General features: G+C 48.9%; 1 protein-coding gene across 1 annotated transcript; it reads right to left on the minus strand.

Annotated features, from left to right (window-relative positions):
* Positions 1–1,284: 1,284 nt before the first annotated feature.
* LOC114846416 (potassium voltage-gated channel subfamily H member 4-like) lies at positions 1,285–20,255 on the minus strand. The gene is made up of 15 exons (XM_029135330.3): positions 19,632–20,255; positions 14,028–14,261; positions 12,674–12,805; positions 12,108–12,238; positions 8,328–8,568; positions 8,086–8,243; positions 7,383–7,584; positions 6,846–7,040; positions 6,566–6,765; positions 6,244–6,493; positions 5,937–6,166; positions 4,243–4,622; positions 3,838–3,926; positions 3,460–3,536; positions 1,285–3,148 (listed from the first exon to the last, which is right to left on the minus strand). The coding sequence occupies exons 1-15, from the start codon at positions 19,705–19,707 to the stop codon at positions 2,267–2,269; spliced, it is 3,477 nt and encodes a 1,158-aa protein (XP_028991163.1). The 5' UTR covers positions 19,708–20,255; the 3' UTR covers positions 1,285–2,266.
* Between the last annotated feature and the right edge of the window lie 1,064 nt (positions 20,256–21,319).

Raw genomic sequence — 21,319 nt, forward strand, 5'->3', positions numbered from 1 at the left:
TTGACCTGCAAAAGAAATTGGGAAAACAAATGAACATTTCACCTCCAGATTGAGGACAGATATGATTCAGGCGTGAAGGTTTACTCACTGTGGTTTACAACCAGCAACGCCACCAGAGCAAGAATCACGGGCTTCATGTTTCCAGCGTCAGGTTTCCACAACAGTCTGAGGAACAAAAGGGCGAGAACTCAGTCTTGGCAGCACACAATGTAAAGCCTGTCTTACCTGCTAACTTCTCCTTTGTAGCTTCTCACATGGAGATGTGTGAAGCCTCTGATTGGTCAACTGTAGAGTCAAACGTGAACCAGACATTAGTGTGATTTAACTTGAGTTTAGACACTTTTTAGATGATGGCTGGTGTCTATTTTGTTGAGACAAAGGCTGAATCTGTAAAATTACCAACGCTCTATGCAGTAAAAATAGATGTATGTGCTGGGGTTGTGTAAAATAGGTAAATAATAATAATGTGGTGATTTGGCGCCACCTCGTGGTAAAAAAGGTTTGTGCAGCTCTAAGAACAGATTCCTTCACAGAAGCAATTTCTGTGAAATATTTTACTTTTAATATATAGGAAAAAAATGTATGCCATAATTTTACCTCAAAATTTGTGAGTAGGTTGTCATTTCAGTGAAATTGGTAAAATTGGGTAAAATATCTGTCTGTTGCCAGTTGTTACAGACTGTGTTGCCAGGTTTGTGGCCTTTAATGGGTTTGTTGTGACATATCATATGTAATATATAACACCCATGTCACTCTCTTGTAGTCTAAACAAAGTGGTTAGTTAGACTTTAAAACTAATGCAATGAATATGAAATGAATGAAGTAACAGTGTCTCATTTCCTGTTCTTCTCTCTGTCAAACCGATAAGGTGATTTGATTTATTCATGAACCATTTCTCTGGACTCGTTCCATCATAATCATTCTTGCAACGTACTTGATATTGAACCTATAATATACCTATACCTACCCTGTATTCCTATAATAATGTTATTTTTATTAATGTGATGTTTTTATGTTTTCTCCACCAAGGTCCATGGTTTCATCTGGAAAAAGAGCCACGTCGACCATCCAGGTGAAAATAAAGCGTTGCTGCAGCCTTGTACAATATTCATCACCTCCATCAACTGTTGACTGCAGAGACCTGAAGCTGATCCAGTGATGAAACTCAAATACTGAAAAATACTGAAGCCCTGACATGAATGAATGCTTGAAGGACTCACCAATGACTCATGTTGGTTTACATTAAGTTTCCTCTTTGATGGTTAGTGGCATCAAGGACAGACATGGTTTTTGCACACTTTATTTTCAGCCAAGAGGAAATTATTCCAAAACAATCCTAGGTATCATGAGTAAAATCAAAGAGGCAATCAGCTCTTAAATTAAAAACAGTAATCGATGTTTCATAGGAGCAACTTTTCAACTATACTGTATATGTACATTTACTTATGTCCAGTGTGTTTGCAGCTTTGCTCTTCAGTTTTTAAAAGTTCTCTTCCTCTGGAGAACAAACAGAGGTTTACAGCCATAAATTGAATACTTCAAGGAAAAGCAGGAAGTGTAGTAACCTAAAGTGTAAATAATAACAGCATTTCATATATATTCCCACTTTTAAGACGGATATGTACAGGTACAGTACATACTGTGTGTAATTATAGGCAGCTTGTGTTTTTAAATTAGTTTTGCAGATTATTTAATACTGAGCCTACCTTGAACAAAGCTATAAATTGAATGCATTGATATGGGAAACATAGGGAATGTGCTAAAAACCCCAGAAGGAGAGTCAGGAGAGAACCGTGTCCAGTGGAATTACACCTGAAATCATAAATCATGTACCTTGTACGGTTTAGTGAGTTTGGATCTTACGTTAAAAAAAATCACTTGAAAAATCAAATTGTGATGTTCAGATGTGTCTCCCCCACATGCAACATGAAGCACTTTCTTCCCTAGTATTTTAAAGCATCCATATCTGACCTGCTATACAAAAAGTCAGCTAGTTATCATGTCGAATGCTTACACATTGATTCGGAAACCTTTTCCTTAGGAAAAAGAATGTAAAGGCTTTACCATGCAAGGAGGTAACAGGTATCACTTACTGCAAACTGCTCTGAAGGTTCTGGAAAACACGATACAGCGTATACTGGTTTGTCTGATACTTCACTTCAGTAAAGCCAAGATAATGCACAAATGACGAGTTTTGCATAGAAATGGTTTGATTGAAGTGATGTAATTGTAAGACCAGGAAATCCTGACGTAGGTCCTGTACGGTTCAATCCGTGAGGTCCTGACACCACGACTGCTCCGTGCTCACAGTGTGGAAACCGTTGCTGGACCTCTGGGATGACACGCTCTCGCTGTCCCTGCTCTCCACGGAGCCCGCGGCCCCCAGCAGGCACTCCAGACTGGGGTGCTCTGAGGCGGACGGGTGCCCGAGCGGCAGGTCGGGCTCCAGCGCGTCTGACCGCGGCGTCTGTGAGTCCGAAGGGGGTCCGAGGGGATGACGGGCCGAGGGGGGCGGGGAGGCAGAAACCGGTTGCATAGAGGGGTGCGGGTCCTCAATTTGGAAAATGGAGTCCTGGAGGAGGTTTTCCGCTGCTGGGGCCGATATCATGACACCAACGTCCTCATGTGAGGCGTGCGATAGGTTGAGGTGAGAGTCACAGGACAAGTAGAGGTGGGAGGAGGAGCTCGGCGACGGCTCCAGGAGGGCGCTCGCTGACGCTGCTGCAGGGGCACGGGGGAAAAGGCAAGAGGAGTTGTGACCGGGAAGAGACGAGCTCGTCCACAGAGGCGGCGTCAGGCTCTCGCAGCTGTGACACGAGCCCGGTCTGGACGGGCCGGAGTCGGCACCGGGGCCCGACGACTGAGCGTGGCCCTCGGTCAGGGTTTCATCAGCCGCGCCGCGAACAGCAGGCGAGACACTTTGGTGGCCGAGGCCGTCATTGGCCCCCGGGGTGTTACAGACGTGGTAGGTGGGCGCCAGGTTGTGCTGCGTGGCAGCGTTGGGGCCCGCGGCAGAGCTGGACATCATGTGCATGCTGTAGGGGCAGGGAGCTTTGTAGTGATGCAGTGACAAGTAGGCCTGGAGGAGATGCATCATATGGTGCAGGCCCTTGGTGAGCTCCGACACCTCCTGGTTTAAAGCACCCATCTGTGTAGAGAGCGCACACAGTTCAGCAGTGACGGATCAAATCATTATTTTCTCTACATCGCTGAGTCAGCGTTCCCGGCAGTCCCCTGCACTGCTGAAGCGCCCCGCTGATTAATTCCTTTCAAACTCTGACATCAGCCGCCTTCTGCCCGCCTGGAAGCACCTGCCTCTGCCGCGCTCACATTTAGTTAGAGAGTGCAAGGACGTATGAAGATACAAGGCAGAAGCTGAGTCTGGACTCAAAGAGGGGTTCACTCGTATCTGGGTCTTTGGTCCTGACAATTTGAATGGGTGTTAAAGGTTGGTCTCACCTTCTGGTTGAGCAGACTGATGCTCTGCCTCACGTCCTCTGACTCCTGCAGTAGAGCAGCATTAGTCTGTGCAGACTCTAAAGTGAGGAAACCATACACATAAATTTATAATGAAATAAAACAAGTCTGCATTTACTGTTATAACTGTAGCTGTATTTGATTGAGCAGTATTATGATGTAAAAGGCAGACAGTCCTCCAGGGGGCGCTGCAGGCCATGCAAAGTTAAACAATAACACAATACAGTCCACATTCTAAACCATACTGGTAGGCAGCCAGTGTACAATGGGATCATCTCATAGCCTGGCTGTCATTCCATTCCTCTGGGCTCGTGTTTCACCACCCGGGTGACCTCTGCGGCTGGAGGTGCCTCCGCTTACCTTGGGCGGCGGCGGCGGCGGCTGCGGACCTGCCGTGCTCCACGTTGAAATGGAACGCGTGGCCATTGTCTTCGATGCCGTCCACGACCCTGGAGGGGAAGGGGGGGGGTAGCGAGCAGCAGGGAGGCTGCCGTTAATGTAACAGTAGAGCGTCGCCGGTTATCATCAGAGCGGCGGCTGGCAGAGGAGCGCGGGTTTGAACATGACAGACAGACACCTGAGCTCTGTGAACCAGCCTTTACCCACACCCAGAACCCACTGCAGGACTTGGGGATACGATATGAATACAGATGGTTGGAGGCTGGAGGAGAAGGTGAGCTAATGCACTTATATCTGATGAAATATGCAGAGCCTCCACACCGTCATCCTCCTCCATCCATCCATTGTGTGGCGTGAGATACGAACCTGGGGCTGAGATCCGGGGGTCCGTAGCAGGTGACGGTGGGAATGAGCAGCTTGGCCGGCCTCTGCTCGGCGCCCGTCTCGCTCGGGGCCGAAGCGGAGGCGCCGGGCGGCCCGGACGAGCCGTGCTCCTGCTTCTTGGGCGGCTGAGGGGACGGGTTCTGGCCGTGGGCGCCGCGGCTCAGGTTGGGCGAGCGGCAGCGCCGCAGCGCGTTGAACTGCCGCAGCTCGTCGCCCAGCAGGTTCCCGAGGGAGGTGCGGCGGACGGGGTTGTTGAAGTTGGGCAGGAGGAGGTTGCGGCGGAAGCGGGCGGCCGGAGAGTGAAGGAAGGAGCCGTCGGGGTCGTTGCCCTTGGTCTTCACGACGGACGGGAGCCTGGCGTCCTGCGAAACGGGAGGCAAAGACGTGGCTGGAGTTTAAAAAGCACCAGGGTGTAAAAACACATGAGAGGACCACACTGTACTGGCAAAAACCAGGATCTAAAGTGCATAATACAAATCCACTCATGAGAATATCTGCCTGAGTCTAATTCAATTCAATTCAATTCCAGGCCTCATGAGCTTATTATAAAAGAATGATGACACCTCAATAGAAAGAAGAGTGAGTTTGGAACAAAGTCACATGTGTGACCTTGAAAACCTACTGTACTGAGTCAGACGTAAAATTAGATTCCATACAGCTGGAGGTAAAATGTGTTTATTCATTATTCATCTGCCTTTTACTGAACCATTAATTAGCGGGAGCTGCATAGAATATGTTTTCATTTGCTACTATTAAATGACTTTGGCCGGTGATGAAACGACGGCCTCCCGTGCTCTATTTTTGTTCTTCGGGAGGATTCCAATAAAAGCAGAAAATCGCCGGCCGCTTGGCGTCGGAGCTCCGGCGAATGCGTCGACGCGGCGCGCAGTCTTTCGCTTCGCTAGGCCACTGCCAGCAACGGGCTCTGACGCGAGAAAAAGCCACTTCACACAGGATCTGTATTAAGTTTAAGCCTGTATTGAAGCAAAGATCTCCTCGGCAAAACAGAAATTGAGGCAAAACGAGCCTCTCCAGCTGATGCCACTCACAGCGGGTCGGTGCTACGTGAGCTTAACTGATTAACCAGGTGCTCGTCATGTCTCCAGCTGTCAGGTAAAAAAGTGGTTCTGCTCTGCGACGTCTCCACAACACCTGATTGACCAGCTGGCTCTTTCCACCTAACTCTCCCTGACACCGTCGTTACAGTCCATCAGCGCCGGCTCCCCGGTCGACAGGTGAGCTCCAAATCACTCCACGTGTCCCCGAACTCACCTCACTTGAGGAACAAGCTGTGCTTACGGGTCCTAAACCAAGTGTGCGGCTGATTATTCAACCGGATCCCGCTGTCTCGTCAGCTTTTGAGTTAGTAACAATGCAGATGGTAGAACAATACAAAGCAAGGCTGAATGCGTGTTACAGATGGAGGCGATGCTGCCTCGGAGGTAACGGGCAGGACTCAGGATACGGCCGCCTGCCTGACAGCGGTGCCCACGCGTGGTAATTGCTGTGACAATCAACAGCCCTTTGGTCGCTGTGGCAGAAGTGTCAAGGAGAGTTTAAAAAAAAAAAAAGAGCCCCCCACGGGGCACGGATGTGTCGAATGCACTGTGTTGTACCCTATCTGTCAGATGGACGTGCGACGCATCGTTCGTGTGTCAATTAGGAGCGCCCGCTACCTCGTCCGGGCCGTCCTCGCTCTGGCTGCCCTCGCGCAGGTTGTAGGTGAGGTTCTTGTTGATGTCAGCCGCGTACACGCTCCCGTACTCGGGGTAGAGGTCCAGCACCTCCCTCAGACCACGCAGGCTGATGTACTGCAGGTCGCAGTAGGTCAGGGCCTTGACGTCAGCGTTGGTCTTGATCACCTGCTCGGTTCCCGGCAGGTCAGAACCGATCAGATCCCCTTTGCCTGAAAACGAAACAAGGCACGTTGCTCCACTAAACTGCATAGACCACAGATTCACTGGAGCTGCCTCCAGCACGCACCTAATATGGCGAGCACCATGCTGTCCTTGAGCACCTCCAGAGACCCAGAGCACACATAGTAGTTGGACTGCAGGGCGTCCCCCTGTCGGATCAGGTACTCTCCCGGGACGCAGAAGGAGGTCTTGATGTTCAGGGAAAGCGAGCGCAGGCAGCCGCGGCTGGCCCCGGTGAACACCGGCAGCTGGAGGATGTCCTTGTGCAGATGCATGGCGATGTCGGCCCGCAGCTCGTCGGGAAAGTCGTGCAGGAGCTGGGGACGTGCGAGGCGTTTAACGAGGTGTTAACGACAGTGTTACTATCAGCTGATCGTGTGAGCTCCTACCTCGTTGGTGTCGATGCCGTGGTTCACAGACCACGTGGTCTGGTAGTACTCCAGCATGCGCTGCTTGAGCTGCTGGGGCAGACAGTGGACGCGGGTGAACTCCTTCAGGTCCTTCATGCGCGTGTGATAGTAGGAGCGGCGCGAGTACATGCGCTGGATGATGGCCGTGACGTTACCGAACACCAAGCCGTGCATCAGCGCTGAGGGAGGAGGAGAGACGTGAATCCACGCACATGAATTCAGCTTGAATCCAAATTTACAACCCCGCCGTCAGACGTACCCCCAATGAGCATGGTGCAGATGGAGAAGATCTTCTCGGCGTCGGTGTTGGCGCAGACGTTGCCGAAGCCCACGCTGGTCAGACTGGTGAGGGTGAAGTAGAGGGCGGTGATGTAGGTGCTGTGCAGCGTGGGGCCGCCGATGGTGCTGTTGACGAAGGGCTTGTCCAGGCGTTTGCCCAACTCGTGGAGCCACCCTTCAAAGGGCAACACACCAATAAAAACCTGACTGCATTCAATCTGACACGGACAAAAATGAACACCAACAAGCCCTTTTTTCTTCTTCTCGTATTGCTGGTATGTTCAATTATTGGGAAACGGTGACAGGAACAAAGCGTTATTAAATGGCTGCTACCGGTGATCTGTTACATCAGCGTTTGATCTGCTTCCACGGGCCTCATTAGGAGGCTGGTGTGCGCCGCTCTCCCACCACAGAGACAGCCTATTTATAGCTCGGTAGCACAAAATAAAAGTCGACTCGCACTCAACGGCTTCCATTATTATTTGTCACGGTGCGGCGGGGCCTCCGTCACACTCACCGATGCTCCAGTTGTCGTTGGACTGCATGTCACTGCGCCCGATCATGTACCAGATGCAGGCCATCCAGTGAGCCAGCAGGGCGAACACGGACATGAGCAGAGTCAGCACTATGGCCGTGTACTGGGAGTAGCGGTCCAGCTTCTGAAGCAGCCGCAGGAGCCGCAGCAGGCGGATCGTCTTCAGCAGGTGGACGTACGAGGTCTGGTGAGAAACAGCAGAAGGTTGCTCCGGGTTTTAGAAGCATCCTACGCAACATAATGCAAACGCAGCTCAATGTAGCAAGCTGGAAAGGTTAAGAGATGTGCCTATCATGTAGGACGGCGGGGGGGCTGCAGCAGCAGCAGCGCTGCAAGTATGAAAGCGCTTTATTTCCAAAGGCAAATCACTGGAGGGGGGAACGGTGGTGCGTCGAGATAAATCATCCGGCTCCTGCTTTTGTCAGCATGTATGAACAACTGCACCCAGAGGAAAACTGTGGCGCTCACAATTACCCAATTATAAGCTTACTGAGGTCTGGGCTTCATCTCCTGCAAGTAAAAATACAAACCAGCTAAAAGCATGTTCTTTTCTGTCTGATTCCCGCAATTTAATTTGTATCCGTTGCACAGAATGTTTTATTGCTATACATGGGGGAATGGGTTCATGTGTGGAGGGAAGGACATCATTTCCCATCCTGCCTCTCCTCCTCTGGCTTGGACTCACCACTGGGATGTTGAAGGCGTACAGCAGGTCAAAGGGCATGATGGCCACCAGGTCCACAATGAACCAGGTGGTGCTGTAGTGAATGCAAATACTGCGTGGCTCATACTCCACTTGGCCCGACTTGCTCACGTAAGTGGTGCGGAAGTTCAGGATGATATCTGAAAATGGCGGCAGGGCAAAGAAAGTCAGCGAGGTCGACGGCCAAGAGCGGAATGATTTCGCAACCCCCCTCCCGCGCTCACCCAGAATGAAGAGCATCTCCACGACGACGTCGCTGATGACGGTGTAGCGCGCGCCGGCGACGGCGTGGTCGTACGGCATGAAGCTGACGCTGTAGGGCACGGTGACGGCCACGTAGAAGGTGGCCAGCAGGATGAGCCAGTCCCACAGGGCCTTGGACATGCTGTAGTGGAGCAGGATGAAGCGCGACTTCTCCACCGCCGTCACCTTGTACTCCGGCATGGACGGCTTATCCACCATGCTCTGCGAGGGGGGGGGGGCAGAGGGGTCGCCGTGAACAAACACTTCTGATGAAACGGACGGCAAGAGCGGGCGAACGGGGGGGGGGGGGCGCGTGTCGGGAGAGGAAGTCCAATAATAACAGCCTCTTGAAGCTTTCAGGCTTAATTTGATAAATATTCAAAACACACAAGGACACTCGAAAGCTGCATAAATGAATGATTTGCTAAGCAGATGGTCACAAGGTGGAGAGCTGTGGAAATAAATGACAATCGGACGGACACCGTGTTGCCAAGAATTTGCAAAAACAGACAATTTGTGTGTGAAAATCCTCTTTGTCTCTGCTGCACGGCTGCTGAGGCTATTCTTGACAGGACAGGGATGAGGTGTTTAAATACCCATGCAATCCTGTGGTCAGCGAGGGGACAATTGAACACCAACATTCATCCTTTACAATTTCACACATGACTTAACCTTGACTCGGCTTCGTCCCTTCAAATGCCATTAGTGCTCTGCTCTCAGGTGATACAGTGCAAAGGCAGCTGTGCGTTCGTAAGGAAACCATGGGAGGACGATGCACCGGTGTTATTTTAGAAAATCACACCTTATCTCAGTTTTATTGGGGAAAAAAAAAATCTAATTGCGCAAAGCATGAATTTGCAATTGCTGATGAGGTGGGAGACCATTCGGCCCATAATGAGAGCGCAGCTCCCCTAATAAGGCAGTGCACTCAGCATATAATGGGCTTGAACGCGTTTAGGAGACAGGGGGGAAGAGATTACGCCGGGTCTTGGTGAGATGGAAACAGAAAGGGAGATAAATGAGCAGTGATCCAGCGAGGTGGTCGCTCCACGAACAGACGCCGGGGAGCAGGAGGTCGGCTGATGAAGTCCTAGCCTCCGCTTTCCTTTTACACTCCCTTTCCTTTCCCAAAATGAATAGAAATTTGCTTTCTATGTTCAAAATAACGACAGGTAGTTCCCACCTGAACGGCTGCCCAGCATCAGCTGCTGGGGCCCCATCGATTGTAGCTCAGGCGGGTTCAGCGGCGCGATGACTGTGTTCTACTGAGGTCAGGGCACGTCACCGACCTCCACCAGAAGAGCCCGGCACTGCGGGACACTTGGGACTGTGTGTCACAGAGCTACAGCTGGTCTTCGCACTTCATTAACTCATGCCGTAGCCCAAAGCTGACTTTCCCGACTACGTCTCCCAGCATGCTTTAGGGTTTTGGCAGGGGTGAAAGCCTGTCCTTGATGTGAGGGGAGACACATGGCTGAACTACGTGACAAACCAGCGCTCTGAGGAACCACTAGTGGTTAATTCCCTTTAAATCACCTACTTGTTGTTCATTCCCTATGTTTCGCCTCTTGACGGGCATTTTAGAGGGGAACGAGGCATTTCAGCAGCTTAAAATCCAGTCTGTGCTACTTGTCAGCGTGCCTTGGATTGGTTACAGTAGCTGATAAACTCAGGGTTTGACAGCATCAAAACAAGCAACCCACAGTTGAGCTTTCTGTTTCTCTAAGAAGCAAGAAAAATGCTGTAAATCGTCTAAGAATCACAAAAGCTTCGGACTGAAACTGATTTTTTTCCACTTCGCACTTATTTAAAGATCGCCATGTGTATGTTTTCCAGCTAAGGCACAGCTCCCTGCGCTCCTTCCTTGCCTGGCAGGCTGATGGGCCACAAATAGAGATCTAGTCAGCATATCTGGCTGGAAGTGGTGTGGAGGCAGAGGGCCGCGCTGTTAGCTAACTGCGTCGGAGAGACAAACAGAAAGACCAAGTTAAAGAAAGATGGAGGAGGCTGCAGACAGGGAATAAGGAAAACAGAATGGGAAATTTATAGTAATAGTCAGAGTGGGAGTGGGACACTGGAGGATTCTTTATTTAAGCAAAACCCAACATTGTATAAGTATTAGCAGCGAAACGTAAAAGAAAGAAAGATCGGACCTTTAAAAAGTGAAAAAACGGGGCTACAGAGCGAGAGTCGGTGCCGTGGGAGAGGCGGCGGGATCCAGAGGGATGAAGCCAAAATGAGATGGGGTTAGAGTGACAGATGGCGAGGGAGTGGAAATGTGTGGAGAGAAAAGCGAGAGAGAAAGGGAAGGTGGTTGAAGCTGGAGTCACGGGGGGCCGCGGAGGATGCACATACTGTACGAGCCGGAGAAGCAGGTTCGACGCTACATGCTGTAACGCTTCATGAGCTAACTGCATATAAACACCTAAATAAAGGCTCAGCTGTGCGACGCACGGGTCCAGAATCACAAGCGCCAGACGCGGGGGAAACCCAGCGTGGCCTCGAACCGCATCCTCGTGCAAAGCGCATTGTGTTTGTTTTTTAATGGCAGTGACAGGTCGGTGAGATAAAGGCTTTTCACTGATCGAATCCCAGGATACAGATCAGCGCTCGGAGGAAGAGGTTCAGCCACATTCCAGCCCAGTGATTCCCAACCTTCATGACCTCATTGGAAAAGACGCATTTCAGTATTTCTCTTTGACCTTTCATAACAAATTGTAACAGATATGTGGTTGAACACAGCATTAACGTAAAGGCCGTGTGTGTTTCTGTAAAAGCAGTCTCACGCAGAGAGCGCTGGCATAAAAGCTGAATGCTAAATAGTCCGAGTCTAATTCGGCGCGTGTTGATGTTTTACCATATGTTCCTCTCTCTCTCTCCTCGGAGGCCGAGCCGCCGTTTACGTTCCGCTGCACGCGTGAATGCTCCCGCCGCGCTAACGGGTGTGTGCGCCGTGTGAGCGCGCGGCGCCGGTGGACGTAGGTGGGCGCGTGAAGCGGAGGGGCAGGAGGTCTCGTACGCGGAGGCTAATGAAGGAACCTGTAGGTTCGGACGCGAAAGCAACAATGCAGCTTTTATTTAGGGAGGTCGGGGTCATTAGCATTGAGCGATGACGCTTTTGCAGGTTGGAGCCCACGTCGGGGCTTTTGTTCCTGGACAGGATGCAAGCGCCTTCCCGTGTTTTCTAATAAATCACTGACAGCATATGTTGAGAGCAAATGTTTTTGTTGAAAGTTCTGTTTCTTAAAATTTGTGTTTTATAATTGTGGTCCAGTGTGAGCGTTTGGCTCTTCAGCTCGGATTTCCTGGCGGCACTGTTCGAGCTCGTAATGATCCAAAACCGTGTCTGGGAAATTAAAGGCAGAGTCCAAAAGGCAATTTTCAACTCCGATTCCTCATTTTGTTTGTGAGATGTCAGATAACTTCAACGCTACAACGAACACGCTCTGCTGCGCGAGCCTCTGCAGGGGGCGAGGATTATGACCGACGCCTCCACAGCAGTGACACTCGCCTCCCAGCCACCGCAGTCAACTCCTTCTTGGCGTGAAGCTGCCAAACTATAGCTCGCATGTAGAAATGCAACAGAAGCGAGATTAAACTCTTAAAATAGCAAAGACATTTTAATGAATTTCTCCACTAAGCCACACTCTTGGAATCTGGGCCAAGACTTTCCTCATATTGTCTTTCGAAAAACTCATCTTTGGCATATCAACGCTTTAAAACAGCATCAGCCGCAGTCGGCCGGTGGGAGGAGGACTCACAGTGCCCAGGTTGACCTCTCCTTTGCCCCCGGAGAACTGGGTGGTCAGCTGGTACAGCATGGTGCGTCCACGCCTCCTGGCCTCCATGAAGTGGTAGCTGCTCTTCCTCCTGCGCCGCTTGTCCTCTGAAACTGCCGCACAGTCGACCAAGATCAGTGCATGTCAATTACAAGCCATTGAACGTGACGCGGTCGTGCTTGTTAACGGTCCCCCCTGCTATGGTTAAACACAGTATCGCATCAGCAGCGCCTTCGTGCCTCTCAAAGAGCGGCGTCACAACACAATGACAGCGCTTCTCCCCCGGCATTGTGCTTTTTATTTGCAGCAGACTGTGTCCAGGTTCCACTTGAAGACACAACTCTGCCCAAATCAACCCCCCCCCCCCCTTTCAGGAAAACAATGTCTGTGCTCAGTGAACGAACGCCAGCCCAAACAAACCTGCCGGCTACAACGTGACAGTGATGAAGAAGAGCGCGCGGAGGAAATGAGAGCCGGGGCCGGAGGACGGCCCGCTCGTAAATCACGCTCGCAGTGAGCAAATAAGAGGTGGTGCTCTCGGCGCTCACCCTCTTTCCTGCTGTTGCAGTGGCCTCTTCCATAGGTGTCGGTGATGTCCTTGAAGGAGAAGAGGAACAGAACCATTTCGCCCTTCTCGTTCTTGATGGGCACGATGTCTAACAGGCACCAGAAGGCTGAACCTGGAACAGAGACCAGAGCTGTTTCAGCCTCGACCCCCGTGGACGCGGCTCCTTTAATCATCAGCGTTCGTGCGAGGGCCTGCGTCTGCACACCCAGCCCCCCCCCCCGTCAGCGGAACCGCGGACGCTTCTATCAAGTACGGCTCTAAAACACGCCATGAATTGTAGTCGATTCCCATCGGGCTCCGGAGGATTGCACACAAAGAGGAACAGCAAGTACGGGGGCTGGTTTTTAAGTGAGGCTGCGAAGGAGATTCACAGATCCAAGACCTCGCCACAACCCAGTACGCTCATTAACAACGCTGCACACACTGCTCCGCCACCACCCGCTCGCCTGTTTACTATAGAGCTACTAGTGTGTGTGTGTGTGTGTGTGTGTGTGTGTGTGTGTGTGTGTGTGTGACACAGAATACAGTGCAGCTGCTGGTGATTTAGCACAAGACTAGGTTGTAAAAACAACCCTGAGAATTCATCTGGATGAGTTTCAAGCAATACAACTGTATGTGTGTGTTTTGTCATGAAAAATGTTTTAGTTTCCCCTCAATTCTCTTCTCCTCTTGCAAATGAAATAATTAATTTAATGACTTCTCTTTTCTCTCATTAGCTGTAGTGGCTTCGCCTTCCTGTTACTTACTGCACTGTAAAAAATACAAGAAGATTAGTATTAAAAGATTTTCCCAACTGCGGTGCAGATTTAGCGACCCATCAGAGTAATGAGTGGTTCACCCTGAATCCGCAGTGGGTTTAGGCCTCTGTTGAAGAAACATAATCCCGTGTGTGCCAATCAGAGGAGCTTAAACTCTGTTACATGTTCTCTTTTTATGTCTCACATCTTATTCTGAGCCCAAGATTTTGTCAGGGGGATTAGCCAAGAGTCAAAAGGAAGGAGTTAAACTCGCACAGCGCATTGTGGGAGAAGCGGCGGTCGATTTTCCGGCTTCAAGCAGTTTTGTTACAATATTCAGCTGAAATGAATCAACTGCTGATTTTTACTGTATAATCAATCTGACAGTTTTATTATATTAATGATCACTTAGATCATTAAATATCTTTAATATAATTACTAAACAGTTCTGATATACAGTAATAGCTTAATTTCAACCAGAATAGAATGAAAGTCATTGTCAACTCCATAACCTTGAATTTATTGAATAAATCTACATGTTAAGATCCACACATGATGCCCAAACGCTGACTCCGCCCTTTTTCCCCGAGCACCCACCGTTCTTCTTGTAGAAGTGCACCTCAGCCTGATACTCCTCTCTGCCCTCCAGCGCCTTCTCCATCTGCTGGGCCACGCGCTCGCTGGTGTCCGCCCCGTACAGGAAGTGGCACGTGCAGTTCTTCTGCATCACCTCGGTCCTCGTGAAGCCCGTCAGTTCGCAGAAGCCGTCGGAGCAGTAGACGATGGGGTAGCCGCGGTGGCCCTGGGCGTTACCCAACAGGAAGTTACTGTCTGTGAGACGATGACAAAAAACAAAGGGGTGCATCACGCTGAAGCCGCAATAAACGTCCATCAACGCATCAAACGTGCTGTGGTTGTTCTGCTTTCAGCACCATTTCGGCTTTCTTGTTATGATTTCCAGACATACTTTCAGGACCATGGATAGCTCTTTAGCAGCAGTACTGTAGCCTTAAATCTGCAGGAGACAAAGACTTGTGCTACTAAATTCACTCAGGCTGGACTTTTATTTTGTAGACCTTGGTGACTAATAACATACAGTTTGATGTCACAGCTTTCTTTTGTTGCTAGCAGCTTGTGACCTTGACAAACTAAAGTGTTTTTTTTTTCTTTCTTAGACACAAAAATGCAAAAAAAAATAGAAGAAACATTAAAGTATAAACAGCCGGCAGCTTATTAAGCGGTGATAATGAATGAAGCATTTCTACTAACTTCCACTTAGCTTTTCTACAACACTAAGCTGTCCAGAAAAAAAGGATATCCTGCAGCTTGATTTATAACCATCAGGCCTCCACAAAACCATGATCAGCTTTGTTTTGGGACTTGTATTACTGTCCTGTTTGGTCAGGCCATTCCCCAGATATAACACAGTCCTGTTAAACTGTCTCGAAAGATTCTTAAACTATTATGTATTAACCACAGAGAAAACTGTGTTTGAGAGGCTCTGCATACAAACAGTAAAAACATGCAGGACAACAGCTTTTACATTCACAAGCTTTCTCTCCAGTGAACCCTCCAAAACAAGACTACAATTCTGTGGAGACGTCAGTGTTGTGGCTTGTGAGGGCCGGCATGTTTCTGCTGCTTAGCTGAAAATACAAGATTTTCTGAATGCAAAGCAAGGAGGCATCACACAGGCAGACAGATTTACAGTGGCTGTCTGAATTTGACCGAATCCACAGCAAGCGAGCGTAAGATGGAGGAAAATTCAGCAGCTGCGGAGCTTTTCCCACAATCCAGCACTTTAATTGGCCACGCTGTACAGAAAGCAATCCATAGGGGACGTCTTTTCTACGCGGTGACAACCTTTCCTGGGTTGTGCAGCGAGCGGCAAGTAAATCGTCACTGTGGAATTATGGTAAGAGACAGGCATTAGTCGAATCCATCAACAAGAGGAGGTTTTATGCCCGTGCTACTGCACAGCATTTTATTTCTGGTTACGACGTTCCAACTTTCTGTCCAATAGGCGGCTGGAGATCTGTTGAGGGAAACAAATGCTTTTGCACAGAAAATCCCAAGTTGAAGAAGAAATGTGATTGCTTTCTTTACCTCATCCACCTAAAAACATTGTCTGAAGGCCTTTCCTGGTGTTGGAGGAAAACCACATTCACCTGCGGTTTATGTAATGTTTGCCTAAGAATAGGTGCAACTCCACTCAGCACACCTCCTTCAAATAGGTCAGAGCCAGGTGTAGTCATAAATCACCTTTTAGGGATGCGCTGAAACCATCGAGTCACGTAGGAAAAACTTTTTGTGCTGCGTTCAGGGGTATGGGGTCTGCAAACTGGGCCATTTCACACTGAGGCTTAGATTAGCCAGTAACAACACAAGCCAGGAAACTGTTCCATAACGCAACACATGACTTATCCATGTTTGTCAGGATTTGGATGAGATGAACGACGGCTCTGTGTGTGGAACCGTCAGACATCAGCGCCAGGAAATCTTCTCAATGAACACGTTTGCATAGTTTATTTCATCAGTTCACAGCTAGGAAGTGCAAACAAACAGCTTCAGCTATATTATATATATTTATATATATATATATATATTCAAAAATGCATGAGACACTGATGCTTCTATATCCTAGAGACCAGTTTATACCTAGACTGAAAAATCAGCACTCAAGGATTTAACTTAATTCACAGTTGCTTACAGATTTTTCCAGTGGTAACTTTGTAAACAAGCAATTCAGCGTCAACATGAACCCTATTTGACAGACAGGCCGTGTGTGTGTGTGTGTGAGTGTGAGTGTGAGTGTGTGTGTGAGAGAGAGAGAGAGAGAGAGAGAGAGAGAGAGAGAGAGAGAGAGAGAGAGAGATTTTGACAATGCCTCCATTCTTAGGCTGTAATCCTCTCAGGGATATTGCTTCGAGTGGCCGCTCCGCTGCACCAGCTTCCTTAATTACACATCTGTGCTGACTCACTACAACTGTGATCTGACGTGACGGGCGCAGCATGCCACTGCTAACAAACAGCAACATCACGTCCACACCGCGCAAGTCCCCTTGGTGTATAAAAGACACATCGAGCTCACGATGCTCGGCCTCTGCCTCAGCAGCTAATTACCAGTCAGCGGCATGTAATTACTTACTGGAGCAGATGGGTGAGATCAAAAGGAGAAGTGGACTAGTAGGGAAAAAGGTCACTGGTGTGATGAAGAAGCATGAGGAGATGACATGTAATGCAATAGAAATAATTAATGACCTTGTTTTCTTTGGAACTTAGTTTTTGGGAAAAGTAAACTGTTGCTGGATTTGTAAAATGACAGCAGCTATGTAGCAAAAATGGTGCAAAGTGCTTTACAAAGCCTCACACCCACACACACCTACGTTCACACGGAGATGGAGCTGGCATGGAGGGTGCAGACCTGCACATCAGAGGGAGATTTCACTGGTTTAAGAGTCTGGGGATCAAACCGCCCAAACTGCCATGACTGTGAAGTCTCAGCATCAAGTGAAGACGACGCAGAATCGATGGCTGAATCAAACTTCTAACCTCCACCAGTAAACGTAAATAACTGGAGCTTCAAAGATGCAGAGAACAACACACAGTAGCCTCTCACGCTGGCTTCCGCCTGCAGAGCTGTAGGCGCCGCCAATTAGGACCTACGTGAGCTGAGCTGTGCAATGCAGAACTCCACAACGTTCAACCTGACGCACGTCTACGTCTCCCGATGGCTCTTCGGTCGCCTTTGAACAGAAAAGTGCTCAGGGGGAAAATAAATCCCACTCTTATCTCTGCCTGCAGCTGCCTTGTGGTGACACGGCCCCGCGAGGAGATCACTGTTGTCAGTGTGAAAATGCCACATGTAAAGGTTGAATAGATGGACAACTACGCTGTCACACACACACACACACACACACACACACACACACACACACACACACACACACACACACACACACACACACACACACACACACACACACACACACACACACACACACAGCAGTGGTTTGAACCTGCGTCTGTCCTACTGATTTGGCCTGGAGCAAAATCCACCAGCAGGGTCATTGCCGTTACCCTTGACCCTGACCTTTGACCTCTTCACATACTTTTAAAGAGTGTGAGACAGACTTGGGTACACACAGTGTAATACCTTCACACGCACACACAAGGACCACTAACATTGCCGTCAGCTAAACTCTGATGTGCCAAAGGTTAGTGATGTAACTTATTCAGACATTTTGTTTTTAGGTTTGGACGTTTATAGCGTTTATGGAGCAGGACTGTAACATTCTCACTAAATTAAAACGGCTCTCGTTTACATTAAGGTTGGGAATAGTCTTTTGAACGCTGACGTCCAGTCTGAGTTTAGAGAATTAGATTAAAACCACATATTAGCATTAAAATATGGACATGAAGCAGGACAATCAATAATCACTCTATTTATAGACTTCATATAGTTGTGTAAATGAGTGATGGGCCGGCAGGAAAATAAATTGAACACGATACTAATGTGACATAACATCTAAAATCATTTGCACCTACTGAAAGGCAGGAACGTGGTGAAGTAACACGTTTTGGACGATGTCGGACTCTTTGGCTGCTCCGTCAGCAGAAGGCTCCCTTTTGTTTTGCTGATCTAAAGCATTTTCAGTCCCACTGACAGCCTGAATCATCAACAGGGCATTGTACTGAAACTATGTGGCCAGTTATCTAAAATTCAAGTCGATTTCGAATATGTAGAAACAGAAGTATAATTACAAGCCTAACGCTATATTGATTGTGTCCTTCTGGTATTTAATAAAATCACACACACTCAGAAGCACTTTGTTGAGGTTAAAGTGAAGCTGAAGGGACCAGGCAGCTAATTTCAGTGTCATAACGTTCGCCTGGCTGATAACACAAGCACCTTGGGGCTGTTCAGTTTGCATACGGATATTAAACGTCATTAAAGAGCCCCTCCGGACGCGTCTTAAATCATGCTGTCACAGGTGCACAGAAACTTTACCCACCGCTTCAGGAAACCAGAGAGCAGCTGCGATGCTGGAAACAAGTTGAAGCCTCTCGTCTCTAGCGGGACGTCTTCCCCACAAAGGCTGAAGTCTTCGAGCATCATCGTGTCAAGTGGCGGGACCCTGTTGCCCTGGCAACACGGCGGAAGCTATTTTGAGCTATGGGCACTTGGCCACGCCTCCAGGAGCCACAGTCTGATGGTGGCTCGCACGTGGCAGAACTGGCATGTGGCTGCAGAGACGTGCACCCTGCTACTACCAACGCGGCGCCGTCTGTCGCTGTAGCTGGACATTATCCTGCAACACGTCCAGGACCCGAGGCAGTAGGTTCAGGTATAAGCTGTGGTACTGTATGCGCTGGATCCCTGCCCAAAACAACAATGAGCTCCAGGTTTGACAGAGGAAGAGCCTCAAACCCAGGACTACATCTGAAATATTTATCGATATAAATAATCCCCACAACACAGGAGAATGTAGCTGTTTTACCTGCTGCAGAGATCAGAAAAGTCATTCAACCACCAGCATCCAGGCTAAGTTCAAGGACTCTTCAGCAACATATCCTTTAATTCAACTACACTCAGACCATTCCTGAACGTGCCAGCGTGCCTCCAGCCCAGATTAGGCTGAGTCACCGCTCCAGTGGAACCAGCGCGGCAACAGCGCTGCACGGGCACTCGCCGTGTGTCTGTTTCCCCAGATTGAGCCGAGACCCGATTCGGAGAATAAGTACCGCTGAGAATAAATCGACGGGCGGGCGAGCGCGCGTCCCTCGAGGCAGCGCGAGGTACAAAACAAGAGGCGCCGGCACAATGACACTGTCGCCTAATGGCTGTGGCAGCTGGTGTGGAAGCAACTGTGCGAGACTGAACTCAACACACGATCCCTGCTCGTGTTTTTCCAGTAGACGTCGAAGCAAACTTTTTCTCCACAGCCAGTAGCACATGTTGCTTTATTCAGGCAGCGTTGAGCTATTTTTGCCTCAGAAACAGAGCATTGCAGACTGACTCAAGGTCCAGTGCATCTTAGTAATTAGCCAATGATGAAAACAGCATTTAAGTAACTAAAGATGATTCATTATTGCATTTTTGGTTATGTTTCATCGTCCCCACTCAGGAAAAAGTGAGGAATGTAGAAATTAGCAAATAAAAATGGAAAATTCTGAATCATTGTTAGATGATTTACTCACGGGTGCCATCGAAGCGTGTCGCAATGGTGTCCAGAAATGTGTTCTGGGGGGCCAGGAGGCCCTTCATCACTGGCATGTTGACCCAGATTGGGGATGGCCAGAAGGCAGCTGGAGGTCACAGCATCCCAGAAGCACAGCAGGTGTAGGACACAGTGAGGGTGACAGCCCGGCCCTGGTCACATGGGTGAACATCCACCCTCCTCCAGGTGAAGCCTCTCCCGAAGACACCAGCGGCAGCCTGGGAAGACAAAAATAGCTCACTCCGACAATGTAGAGGTCTGGGTGTGGGTAGTTTAGTCAGAAGAAACGGAGATCACTAAGCGATCACTGACAGCAGCTCAGTCAGCAAGGGCAGATCAAGTCCAGGTGACTCTTGGATCCAAAGCATTCATTCCAACAGCAGCATAAAGAAAGTTATCCTTCAAGTCCACCGTGCTTTCCTTCTACAGGAGGACCAGGAGCGTGTATCTACACCTCCTTCATCCCTCAGCTCAGTGATAAGACAGGATGCTGTGGCAGAGTTGTTATATCTTCTTGAGCTGTCTCCCCTCCTTGCTTCTCTCTCGCTCTGGCTCCGGCTCCCATTCAGCCAATGAGATGTTAGCATCGTCTGCGGGGACCTGTTTTCATCTGTGGTAGGGGTAAGAGAGGAGAGAGAGAGACAGTGAGAGAGAGAGAGAGAGAGAGAGAGAGAGAGACTGAAAGTGAGAAGGGAGAGGTGGAGGAGGAAGGGAGGGAGGATGCTTTCGAGACGACACCATACACTCCCATCAACACATGGCTTTTGTTTGACTATGTGTAATATTCAGGTTTTTTTCCACATGTACTGATGATGATGATGATGATGATGATGTACAGTACTGGTTTATATGTTATATGATGTATAATGGCTTAGCCTGGACCTCCAGTTCCTCGGTTACTGTCGTTTCAAACTTATGGGTCCTCCGTGTTCTGGACGGAGCTGTCGCTGATGCCCTCCCAGCCCCTGCAGCATCCTCATGAGAGAATTAAGGCTCTGGGATAAAAGCCGCTAAGAGCGGATTAAAAGGATAAGCCTGGAGATATTTTTCATGAGGACTTGATGCTGAACGCACCCAAGTAACACTGTGTCTTAACTCACTTTGACCCAGGAGCACAGCACAGCTTGGCCGACGGGGGACCTGTGTCTAGATAGCTCCAGAGCTTAGCAGGAATTGTTTATGGGGGAAAGATGATCCTACTATTAATTTAATTACATGTAATGTATCCGTGATTAAATATTAATGAGGTTAAACTATATTAAGCAACCTGATAACTAAATAATTTGGATGCTTGACTGAGAGGAGACCAGCATCCAACAGGCAGCGTATTAGTTAAGTGATGGATAAGGTTCAAACAAATGCAGCTCAGAGCACTGTTAGACGTCGCTGTTAGTTTGAGGAACTTCTTCAAAGCACAAAGGAACTGTTTTTTTCTTTTTTTTTTTTTTTGTTTTATTGGCCAATGTGATTTATGTGAAGCTTGGGGACGTAAGCAGCAGCAGTGCTGAGGCTGCAGAGTTTCACCTAGAAGCAATAAAAAAACACAAAAGGTGAATCTAACACAATACATCATCCGGAAACAATTTTTTAAAAAATATCGCTAGATGAACTCGACATAAACATCAGCCGAACAGCTTCAACCTGTCTGGGGACGGAGCGGGTTCACTG

The sequence above is a fragment of the Betta splendens genome, chromosome 19 (genome assembly GCF_900634795.4).
Source record: "Betta splendens chromosome 19, fBetSpl5.4, whole genome shotgun sequence".
Lineage (NCBI taxonomy): Eukaryota > Metazoa > Chordata > Actinopteri > Anabantiformes > Osphronemidae > Betta > Betta splendens.